This window comes from Furipterus horrens, unplaced genomic scaffold (genome assembly GCF_987537825.1).
Source record: "Furipterus horrens unplaced genomic scaffold, mFurHor1.1.pri manual_scaffold_9, whole genome shotgun sequence".
Taxonomy (NCBI): domain Eukaryota; kingdom Metazoa; phylum Chordata; class Mammalia; order Chiroptera; family Furipteridae; genus Furipterus; species Furipterus horrens.
The window spans coordinates 27879970-27892519 of NW_028327179.1; the positions used below are offsets into that span (position 1 = coordinate 27879970).

A 12550-nucleotide genomic window follows, 5' to 3' on the forward strand; every position below is an offset into this window, starting at 1 on the left:
CTAGAGGACAGATGGTTTGACGAATTGTGATCAAAATATGGTGCTCTGTGATCAACTAATTAAGGGATCCTAGACCTAAATGAACCAAGGCAGAGAAGTACCAAATTATCTCCCAAAGGTCGTCCTCAATAGATTGCTCCGTTGGTGTTATTGGCGTACAAAGTAGTTCTTCTATTAAGCAAAAACTGCAGTGTATGCCAAGTAAATGCATACATTGTTTTCTCACCACCAACTTCACTATCATTTAAAATATAAAATACACTCATTATAGACAAACTGGAAAATCAGAATACTGGAAAGAATGATTTAATTCACATATCTATCATCCCAAAGGTGACTACGCTTAATGTTTTCATGAATTACATCATTCTTTTTTCTACAGTTTTTACATAGCAGCAATTACATTATATATATATATATATATATATATATATATCCTCCTGTACCTCATATTTTTAACTGAAATTATGAAACCAAGAATCTTTAAATTATTGAAAACTAATAATAAATTTCACTTACAAAAAGTGAAAAAGATTCCATTGAGTGGATTGCCATTATTTTGCCCATATAACTTCTTGTGGGTTTAAAGGATTATTTTCTTAGACTAGAATCCTAAAAGTGGACTTACTATCAAAGTATATTAACATCTTTATGGTTCTTGGTGCTTATTGCCAAAATGCTTTCCAAAAATGATTGTACCAATTTAAACTGCCTTCAATATCAATACCCATTATACTTGTATTTGGACTATGACTATGTGGTGAGAATAAACGGTTTCTTTTTTGTCCTTTTTTTTTTTATTGTTGTTCTATTACAGTTGTTCCAATTTTTCCCCCTTAGCTCTTCTCTGCCCCGCCCACCTCACCCCACCCTTTCCACAATCCCCACGTGGTTGTCCATGTCCATGAGTCATTTATGCATGTTCCTTCACTAGACCCTTCCTCTTCAAGAATAAGCAGTTTCATAATCATCTTTATAACCCCCAAACTTTAAATTTTTATACTTATATTCCATCTTATACTAAAAAATTCTTAAAACCGAAATCCTAGCATCCAGTAAATGAATGTGTGTTATTCTTAACACTATTCTTGAAAGTCACTCCTTCCAGTCTCCTTTTTCCTACACCACACAACCCCAGTTCTTTTCTACACAGAACTCAGTTTCAAATGAGATGATCTTACTCCCCTTTCAAAGGAGTGGTAACGAAAGTCTACATCAGGGCATTCATGAAGCTCAGAGATATTTTCATGCACTTTAATGATTATCTGAAATAAAACCAACAAGGAAATTAGTCCCTGTAGAGTCGAAAGGCTCTGTGAAAAGACATAAGAAGTATGAAAACATATTAGAAGAAAAATGAATGTTTCATTAATATGTGCATTCCATACCTTTTTCAAAAATATAAAATTTCCCTAAATTACTGAATTATGAATTCTACATGTAAGTGACCTATTTATAAATACACAAATAAAACATTACAAATACCATGTACTAGATTGAGAAGTGTACTTGAAATGATCTGAACAAACAAGTCCCCAAAGTCCTTACTTTATTTTCCAGGGATTCTAATATTATGCACTTAATTTTAGCAAAACTTTTTGCTGTTGTTACTATTATATTAATTACTGTTTTTGCAATTTCTGTCTATTAAATTTCCTAGTACAAACTGGCTGCATGATTGTTTTAGGTCTTCATTAAGAAATTATATTAAATATGCAATAAGCTACTTTGGTTAACAGAAGTTGAGGGGATATTAGTGTCACAGTTTATTATTATAATAATTTTTGTGTCTTCTGTCAGTATCACCACAAGAGTATCTCAATACCACTAGCTGATAATAATCTTTATAAATCCTACTTTGCAGCTATACCATCTGTTAGTTATTTTTTATATGTGTCTCCATATGCATATGTGAATTAGTTGTCACTCAAGACAAATACACAAATGGAACTGTGGTTTTGTGGGGAGCTTTTTATTGGGTTGTTTTTGTACTTTGCTATCTTAGGCCAGTGAACTAAATAAATAAACATATTCCCCAGTCTCGGAGCCTAAAAATAAATGCAAATAAAAAAATAACTTTAGTAGTACAAATAAAATTTAAGCTCAACAACATAAAAGTATGTGTTAACATTAATAGTAATCAAAATTGGATATAATTAGAGTAAAAAATGGAAATATAAAAATATAAAAAATATATCTACAAAACTAAACATGAATAGGTCCACTAGTATAATAAATTAGTAGCTAATATGGTCCAGTATTCACAATAAAAAACACTTTCCATTGCTTAAGATTAAAAAAGAATGACTAATTACTTGCTTACTTATAATGTTTATTCCCTGAAGAGATGAGTCATAAAGGCAAAAACTGAAACCCGGCCTCCCATGAACCTGTGCGTTTATCTCCCTTGAGCTGGATGTCACAGGCTCCTCGACGAGCCGAGGGCACGGAATAAATGCAGTGTCATTACAGCTCACGACCAACATTTACCCAGAAAGGCAGCGAGGAAAAAGAGAAAAAACAGAATGGGGTGGCTAGTCCTCTAATTGGATAATTGGTTCCAAATTATAACATTTCCCCCCCAAGTACTAAAGTCTAATGACTTTAATTTAAATATGCCCAAACATGGGTTTATAGGAGCTTACACTCTCTACACACCAAAAACACGGTGAATTATTTTAAAAGTTACTAATGGCTCTGAAAATGTAAACTAAAGCACAGTTTGAGAGAAACTGTATTAGGTCAGTGCTTCCTTAAGCTATCCTATTTTAGGTGGTGATACTTTGAGATCATATACAGGGAACAGCAAGGGAAGAACAGTAGTAACTAACTTAAATCATCATTGAGAGAAACTCAACGGAGAGAAAAACATACTGAGAAATTAGGATCCTCTGGAATGAATGCTGTATTATTTTTAGTTTCACAAAGTAAAAAGTCCCACTAATTACTTAATGTAAATAAATATGCTGCTTTTCATAGGATTTTGTGTAAATGTATTTAAATGCCTCATAATCCAACTCTGTAAAAATTAAATTATTGATGCCCAAACTAGTTCTCCTTTTTTCAAATTATATTCCATCTAGATGTTAGAATTTCCATGATGTCGGTGAGAGAGCTGTCTGTACGTAAGAGGAAACACAGTTTTGAAGTATACTTGGGCTGTAAAGTGTTAAGGAAAAATATCACAGACTACTTAACAAAATATTTTAACTGCCATTAAAAAAAAAGAAAACTACAGTTTAACAAACACATTACATTTGTTTTTTAACCCTTTATTATCTATCATTGAGATTCATGTGTGGAAGGAAGTTTCACGCCGTGATATGCTTCTGTATTTCTAAAATGTTCTTAATGAAGAATTTAATTTCACAAAAATTTATCTTAGTAATATAAAAATTGACTGTATAAATAAATAGTAAGATAAAAATTTTCATCACTCAAAACACATAATTCATGAAGTGTTTCTTGATTCTCACTAATGTTATTTCTTCCTCTGTTGAAATCTCAGTTATTTTTGTGGTTATGGAGTTTAATGAACTTTCTTATTCCACTTTATATTTACAGTGGCTTGTGGAGTTTTCTGCTTATCCAGGAATAGATTGAAAACTTCTGCTTCTATAAATGGGAGTCACAGAGCCTTATGTATCTCTATCTGCTTGCCATCCCACGTCTAACAATTCTCTGAAAATAGTAGGCAATATACCTGTTTATGTGAATTCTCCAAAAAAAAAAAAAAAAAAAAAAAATCCTATTACACTGAAAGCTACCTTCAAAGGATCCTTAGAAAAATGAGTTCTATTTTGAAAACCAAGAATGTTATTTTTAAGCCTTATGGAATCAATACTAATTTACCAAATATTTCTCACTATAAAAAATATTTCAACACTTCTTGTATAGCTACTTAAAAAATAATGAGAATCTTTCCTACTAGGTACAAGAATTATTTCTTAGATGTGTATATGTTTTTAAAAACTCTGAAATTATTATGCTTTTCCTTGCTAATGTTGTAAGAGTGCCAAAAACAATGTAAATTAACAGATTTCTTAATGGGTAACTCCTAAGAAAATTATTTTTTTACAAAGAGGAAAACTAATTGTTGTTATTGAAAACTAAGAAAATATAAGGTGGAAGACAGAACTGAATGGAGAGATCTACTCATAAAACAGCATCTGCAGCGGACTCCTGTTTATTCACTCATCATCCACAAGCCATCGCCGGCACCTGTGCACACGGCACGTGTGAAAGTTTGTCAGTGGCTGAGGCTGCAGAGCTCATTGGGGTGTGCGCTCCACCTTCCAGACACCACTAAGGTTCTCTCTGGCTGAGGGCGCAGGGAGAAGAGTTCACAAAGGAGGTGACGTTTGAACAGGGTTTGGGGTTTGAGCTTTTTTCGGCATATTTCAAGACATTTGGGGGCCTGAAGTAATAAAACATACTATTTTTTTAGAGAGAGATTGGGAGGGGAAAATTGGTTGTCTAGTAAGTCTGGTGAACAGATGAGGATGTAGTTGGAGGATGAGGAACCAGATTTGGAAGCTATTTGAGAGGTAGCATTAGTAGGACTTGATGATATATTTGATGAGGAGCATGAGAAGTATGAGCCCAAATGGTAATTTAAGACCTTGAACTTGGCAGACAGATGATGACATTAAATGAAATCTAGGTGATCAGTTAACATGTGTCCATTGAGCACCTTCTATGTTGCAGACACTGTTCAAGGCACACAAGGTCTGCTGTCCTCACCAGGGGAGGCAGACAGTAAACAAATGAATAACCTGAGATGGTGATAAACATGACAGATAGTCATGGAAAGCCACAGTAGCTTATCCAGGACCTGGATAAGAAGGCAGCCAAGTGAAAAGAGAGCAGATGCAAAGGCCGAGGTGGGAACAAGCTTAACATGATCAAGGGACAGAAAGGCAGCTGCGGACAGGGATGGGGTTTGAAGTGTGGAGAGGAAAAGGAGACTGCAGAGCACATGGAGCTCCTTGAAGCCCACTGTCAGGAGCTTAGCCAGCAGACCATCAGTCAGGGAATGATGTGATCTGATTTACATTTCTGTCTGCCACGTGGGGAAGAATGAAGGCAGAGAGTCCTGGCGAAAGCGGTAGCTTAGACCAGGGTTCTAGCAGTGCCAGGACTGAGAAGGAGTCTGATTGTGGGCACAGAGGGAGAGGTGACAGGACATACCAACGGCTGAGTGTGGAGTGGGAGGGAAAGAGAGGAGCCTCAGAGGTTTTGATTCTAAACCTCTAGAGAGAGGATGGTGATACTCAACAGAGGCAGAGGGACGTTAAGCAGAGGGGCGAAGCAAAGGACGTCACGGCCAAGATCAAGAGTTCTTCCTTAGTCAAGTAAAGGCTGAACTGTCTGGACACACCAGGAAGGGAAGCAGTGTGTAGGCAGAGGGATGCAGCACAGAGCTCGGGGAATAGGTCTAGGTGCAGATCCACCTGGGAGCCATCAGCCTATATGCAGAATTTTAAACTGTGAGGCTGGATACATCTGTCTCACCTTGACTGATCAAGGGAGACTATGGGGTTGGGGTAGGTGAGGAACATGCAGCAATGTTTTGGTTGGGGATCTTTAAAGGAGAGGAATAATGAATTCCATTTTAGATGTTTACGGTTGAGGTAAATAATTATTTGGCTTTTCAACGTCAAACCATACATAGCCTCTAAAAGTATTTTATTAAATTATCGTCTTGTACTGTGATTTAACCCTGTGGTCTCATTTGCAGTCTCCCTGTTTCTTTTTTTGTTACATATGTAAGCTCTCTTGGTAACAAACACTACCCTCTGAATGTCCAGCTGCTATTCAAATAGAATGCATTTCTGAAATTTCTGTTATAGCATGAATATATAAATGCACTTTTTAAGAACTGGTTGCATATAATAGAGAGACTATAAAACAGCACATCATGAGCTAGTTTGAAATATGGGAGGATCATAATCTTAAAAGCTTCTTTCCTTAAGAATTATTAATCTTGTAATTCTTCCCATCAATGAATCACCTTTGAAAAATAAGCGAGTACCACAGACATTTCCAGTGAATCCCATAACCAAGCAATTAAACTCAATACTCATGGATGATTTCTAAACCATTCTGGTGGCTCTTTGCCAGACTTCAAATACGTCAACCTTTATTTCCCATCAGAGATGCTACTTATCATCATCACTCACTAAATGTTTAAATAAATGAAAGAGATCAAGTTGCTTCAATGTGTAGACTGAACATATTTCTTTGACCTTGTATCTTTTTTTTACCACTGTATACTCAGTTCCTTACCCAGTGCCTTAAATACAGTCAGTGCTTAATAAATATGTGTTGCATGGATGAATGAAAAACGAGTGCATATTATGGGAAAGATGACTCTTTTCTTCCTCTACATCAATATACTTCCAACATCACTTCTTAAAATAAGGTTTTTTTTTCTTGATTATAAGATAATCATTTGTTATGGAAAATCTGAATATAAAAAAATTAAAATCTTCTTAAAATACACATTACTCTCTACTTATAATTCATGATTGTATTCATTCACTCAACAGATCTTTCTGACTGCCTACTCTGTGCTAAGCTTTGGGAACATGGACATGAACCAAACAGGTCGGGTCCTAGACCCCACACGGGTACATACAGCAGCACCTTTGTGTGCTACAGCAGAATGTAAGTAAAGGCATGTCACCATGCAGAAAGTTTCAAAATTCATGGATATCCCTTCCACCCCAAGAATTAAGATTCCCCCTAAGTCTTAAAAATTATTTCAGCAATAGAGCAATGTTAGCTTCTACACAGTATACGGAAGTGCTCTAATGACATTTCTAAGTACCCTCGAAGAGCAAATAGTTTTTTCCTGTGGAAAAGAACATACACCCTAGCCTTTCTACTGAACAATGTCAAGGACTGCATTTTGATGCTAGAAATGGTAATGTAATATAATCTGAATAGATTGTTTTCAAGGCTTCCCTTATAGGTTCATATATTATCTATTTATTCAAATGTATTAGAAAATAACCACTCAACTAAAAATAGTTCAAAAGTTTTAACTTTATAGTGTTCTATTTCTCTTTTCCAGCAGAAAGTTTCCATTTCCAGCACAAGAAAAAGCTCAGCACTCGGGAAGCCACGCCCTGTACTGCCATCCCCTGACTTTAAGCAGATTACCTGTTTCTTGCTATCTAGACGCCAGTCTGCAGAGCAAGAGTGGAAGTTACTATTCCTACTCAGAGATCTATACACTCATCATGACTTGTTCAGTTTTGCCTGGAAAGGACTCTATGGGGTTTCACTTACCAGTCGATTGCCGTCTCCTTCTGAAGTGTCACCTCTGCCTTCTGTTCTTTGCTCACTTGCTGTGTCTCCTAAAAAGCAAAGGAACAGAAAATTTTACCACATCATTGAGGCCAAATTGTCTTCTATTTCTTTAAAGTATCTTTTGATATTATGTGTTTCACATTATGGAATCAACTACTCTTCCTTTGTTACAAAGTTAATAAGTGAATTTTTAAGAGTAGCAGTTTTATTGAGGTCTCATAAAACATCCATAAATAAATATATGCATACACATATATATACACATACACACACACACATCTACATTCAACCTAAACCAGAAATGTATCCTGTTTTAGAAAGGTTTATAGTGGAGGAATGAAGTGAATACACATTTTGTAAAACAAGTCATATTCCAAATAAAGTCGGAATGCTTACGATTTAAAGAATAAAAGGCAAATTGTTTTCAAATTAAAAGTCCTCGAAATTAGTTCTTTTAATAAAGTTTACTCTTTATAAGGTTTTGTATATCTGTGGATTTACCTCAAAGTAGATATATATGTTTGTGTGTAATAATTAACCAAACATTGAACAATCTTTACAGCAAGAAAGAATATGAACAAATTCATAAATTGACCTTCAGTTATACTTTGACTTCTAAGGCTGATGCCTGGGTCAGTTATGTCAGTAAATGAAGTTGGTGACTAGGCTTGCTCCAAGGACAGGACAAACGCAAACATAGGTTAAGTATAAGCACAATCTAATTATTAATGGCCTATTTTTATTAATTAATTATCACCAATGATCTGTGATTAACATGTGGTAAGTAAAGAAACAATTTGCCTATTACTTAAAAGCATGATGAGAGGTCAATTTAGTAATTTGTACACTGTTCTTCCCATAAAGTTAGGCCAGCTCAGAAATGACCACACAGGTTATATTACGAACTTTACAGATGATGACTTGGCTGACACTAAAGGTTAGGAATTTTTTAACAGGAGGAAGGTCACAAGTTTTGCCTGGGTAGGAAAGGCTGAGGTTAACTTTTCCATATGAAATACGGAAGTTGAGTCTGCCAATGGCTATAATCAAAGAAGAACCTCGTGCAAATTTTAAAAGGATTGAGTAAAATTCTGTTCAATTCCAAAAACATGAAGCAAGAATTAAGTTGGTAATTTATTTACTTGAGACAATTCTGCTATGTAAGATAAAGGAACTCCCACAAATGTTTAAAATCCAAGCACATCAATACTTATTCCAGCCTATAAGCTTTGTTCTCAGCTATGCAGAACATTGTAATAGCTGGGCAGGACCTAGCCCATAAAAGGTGTTTAATAAATAGTAGCTAAATTAGTGCACTTATCTTTATATTGTCTGATCTATAAAACTGACAAAGTAATAGTGGTATGTAATAAAAACCATATTTGAGCATACGGTTAGTCTCTTTCTTCTTAAATATATTTGTGAAGCTTAAAAGGCAAATTTATGAACTACCACTACAATGTATTGTTACTAGTGATCTATAATTGTGGCATAACTTATTAGACTTTAAAAACAGTTCATCTGTAAAAATATAATATTGAAACAAAAGCACTGGGAACTTTTGGGTGATATCTATAAGATAATAGAGTTAATAATTTTAAGCAAAAAATTAAGTCAACCTACTTTTGTGACCTAGGACATCACTAAACCATTCTGATTGATTTTTATATGATTGTTTAAATGGACCATTAATTTGTATATCAGGAGTGTTATTTTCAGAAATTCACTTCTCTTTGAAAGTTAGGGAGATCATCCCAGGTGGAAAAACCAATGAACAATGGTTTAGTTGGCTTGATTCTAGGTGGAAACCATGAACAGCCAAGGTAATGCACGTCTCTGTACAATGAGGTCAAAGGGTGTTTAATAACTCCCATGCATGATGCTTAGAGAAAATATGGATCACTCAAAATGAAAGATTTGTTGCCTTTTAGGTTAGAAAAAACTCAAGGAAGTTTTTTTTTTTTACCTTTTAAAATGATATTGCTGCATCCCATAGCCATGCAAACACTGTAGTTAACTAAAATCATTTGACTAAAAGCATTCAGTTTGGTTCCTTTGCCATTTTCTGATTTCAGGGTGTTTACACAAAACTTTCCCCATTTCTCCCTACTGCCTGAATAACCAGAGGGATGATCAGCCAGTGCTCCTGACAGCACACGACACATCTGCCTGGAAGTGATGACAGAATCACTATTTACTGAAACGCCATGTCTGGCGATGACTCACATAGGACAATAACTGATTACACAGAAAAATGCCATCTGCAAGATTATTCTCTATAAGCAAAGGCACTAAATGAAAACTACACAAACAACAACAAAAAAACAAGTCACAAAGAAATAATTTTTGAAGTTTTTTTCCTCCCATTAACAAATTATTCTGTCATGGTAGAAATTCAGTTATTTTATCCATTTTTTTATAACCCACATAAAAGTTAGGTACTTTTAAAAAAAACCTTTACTGTATTTTTTTCCGTTGCCACTTAGTCCTCTTATACCCCCCTCATTCCAGCAATCACCACCCTGTTATCCATACTTTTAACAATAAATAAAGATGCATGTGACAAATGTGAAATAAGGTACTTTAGTTTTCAAACATCAGTTAGCTATAATTTACATGCTGGATAGAATCAAAATTTCATTTGCAAATCAGCTGTTTAAAAAGAACAAAAACAACATTTTCGCAGTACTTTACATTTCATAAAGCCTCTTTTTAATACCGTTACATTAATTCTCTCTATGGAGCAGTAAAATTTCGCCCCCCTTCCCCTGCAACCCAGTTTACAGGTCAGTGAAGCCTAAGGGCCAGAGCACTCAGTGATGTGCCCAAGGTCTCCTGGGGAGAAGGCAGCCTCAGAAGGAGCAGAACCCAGTATCCTGACATCTCAGGGGATTCTGTGGAAGGCTCTGAGGAATGGGGGCTGAGGTGGGTGGAAGCAAGTCTCTGAGTTAGGGAACAGGGTGTGAAGAGCAGAGCCCAGGGATCCTACTCTCCGAAGACAGGCTCTTGTCCTGGTCCAGTCCCCTGGGCCCCTAGACACTTTCTTATAGTCCTTTTTCCTTCCGTAGGCCACAAAGACTATCTAATCTCATCTCTGTCCACTGATGGTGACCAATACTTCTAACCAGGACAAGCCACTGGCCTTCCTTCCAGTCCTTCAAAGCAAACACACAGTCTCCTGGATACTTTTCCAGAAGTTTGTAAAGAGAGAAACAATTTCACAAGAGGCAAAATCCCTCTTCTACTACCACGTGCAATTTTCTTGGTTTAAAATATGGTTTTTATTTAGAGTGAGTTAATGATAAAGGCTATATATACATACTAATGAAGTGCTTTCAGGACTTAAAGAACTGAAATGAAATTCATCTATATTTTAGATTAGGGGTTGGCAATTTTTTTTTCTGTAACAGGCTAGATAGCAAACGTTTGAGGTTTTCTGGGCCACACTGTCTTGGCTGCAACTTCTTGACTCTATCATTGTAGTAGTTGAAAGTAACCACAGACAACATATAAACCAACGAGTAAGGCTGTGTCCCAATAAAATTTTATTTACGAAGACCGCTACCATGCTGTAATTTCCCAATCCTTATTTTAGAGAATATGTTTACTCCACTTTTTCAGATAAAAGACTGAATTATTTTAAAAATATATAAGGAGACAAGAAAAGGACAGTCAATAGACTATTATCATGATCCCATTCTACTGGGTGAATTGGGGTGAGGGAGAAGAGAAATGGCAGAGTGAGCACTAGGGATAAAGGAAGATGGCAGGAGAGAAATCCCTAGTATGAGAAGGGAACCCATATGCCTACTTGGGTCACCTAGAGGAGACTTGTTTGGGTGGGGGAGGGAGCACCAACACCATTAGGAGGAAGCTCTGGCAACATTCCCCGCAGGCCTCCCTCTACTTCAGTCCAGGGGTTGATGATCTGGGAGGACTTCAATGCTGTGGTTCAGCCCCTTCCTTTCCCCCTTCCCTTGAGAACTAGACCACAGAGAACACAGGATCACCTACCACGTGGGGAAGCCTGCCACAGCCCAGCATATCCTGTAACTGGATGGAGCACAGTGTAATTCTGGGGTTCAGATTAGAAAACCTATTTGCTTCTTGATAGAAGCCATGTTCTTCAATACCAGCTTTATAGGCAATAAAGATGAGAATTTGGTCTTCATCTGTTTTGTTTTTTGTTTTTTTGTTTTCTTTTTTTCCCCACAAATGGCCAATCTCATCTGGGAAAGAGGGATGTGAATATCGAAATGCCCTAAAGCCTAACAGAAGTAGGAATGGGCTGGTGTGGAAGGGTTGGCGCCTGCCCGCAGGGAAGGTTGTGAATACAGAAAACCATTTTCTTTCTTTCCTTTGACTAGAGAGGAATTATCTAGAACTCAATACTTGAGAATTCAGTCTACAAAACACAAGTTTCAAGGGGTTCACCCGGACAAAATATTTCTATGATCAGAAGTACGAGGAAAACCTGCAGGATGTGTTCCCTTTAGTTGATTTCCACTTTACTTTAACATATTAAAGGCTCTGAGAAATTCTTTAGTAAAGAAACATGGAAATTTTTTTCCCAATGTATTTGACTATGAAGCCATTTTATTCACCTAAAACCCATTAAACATCTGGTGGAGGTCTATGAACACACTATGGAAAATGCTGATGTAACATTTCCAAAGTTAAAATTGATTATGAAATACATTTTTACCTGACCCTTCAGAATAAGATCCTTGACATTGCCAATTTTTTTATTTAGCTCTTGAACATTCATTTTACACAATGCTAACCCACACTTACTTTCCCTTACATGATTCCTTCCACAACTCCATGTCCATCCATTCAGCTGCATTTGGGGCAGACTAGCATGATGTGCCTGCATTCTACCACATACTTCTGATGCCAGAATAGTTGATAATCTACAGAGGAGAAAAGAATAGGCAAGCACCTTGAAGACACAGGGGGAAACCCCAGGCTCAGAAATCTCTCCTCCACAAATTCCACCAATTAGAGATTCATTTGGGTTAATGAGCTCCTCTTTTAAATGCAAATACCCTCTGGGAGTGTTTGCTTATTAGTCATTCACCCAGTGAAGTAGTGGAAAGAACAGTGGAATGGCCACTCCATGAACTCCTTTTCATTCCTCAGTCACACACTCATTATACAAGGCAGCCTGGCACTGTGGCAAGAGAATGGCTTGGAATCTGACAGATCTCGACCCAGATCCTTTTCCAAATCC

At 36.4% G+C, this 12550-nt stretch overlaps 1 protein-coding gene and 1 long non-coding RNA gene across 10 annotated transcripts in view; one reads left to right on the forward strand and one right to left on the reverse strand.

The window, feature by feature from the left end:
- LOC150001480 (uncharacterized) overlaps positions 1-7724 on the forward strand; it is a 139832-nt gene extending 132108 nt beyond the window's left edge. For 6 of the 7 annotated variants that reach the window (XR_016513043.1, XR_016513039.1, XR_016513042.1 and 3 more), the window contains 2 exons: positions 6552-6669; positions 7079-7724. This is a non-coding gene — a long non-coding RNA (uncharacterized LOC150001480). The remainder of the gene's footprint in view (positions 1-6551; positions 6670-7078) is intronic. The other variant, XR_016513044.1, reaches the window with a different exon arrangement.
- Positions 1-12550, reverse strand: part of UMAD1 (UBAP1-MVB12-associated (UMA) domain containing 1) — a 210138-nt gene that overhangs the window by 54872 nt on the left and 142716 nt on the right. For 2 of the 3 annotated variants that reach the window (XM_090287195.1, XM_090287197.1), the window contains exon 3: positions 7297-7364. In XM_090287195.1, coding sequence (XP_090143321.1) covers positions 7297-7364 — 68 coding nt within the window. Of the gene's footprint in view, positions 1-7296; positions 7365-12111; positions 12216-12550 lie in introns of those variants that run through there. The other variant, XM_090287196.1, reaches the window with a different exon arrangement.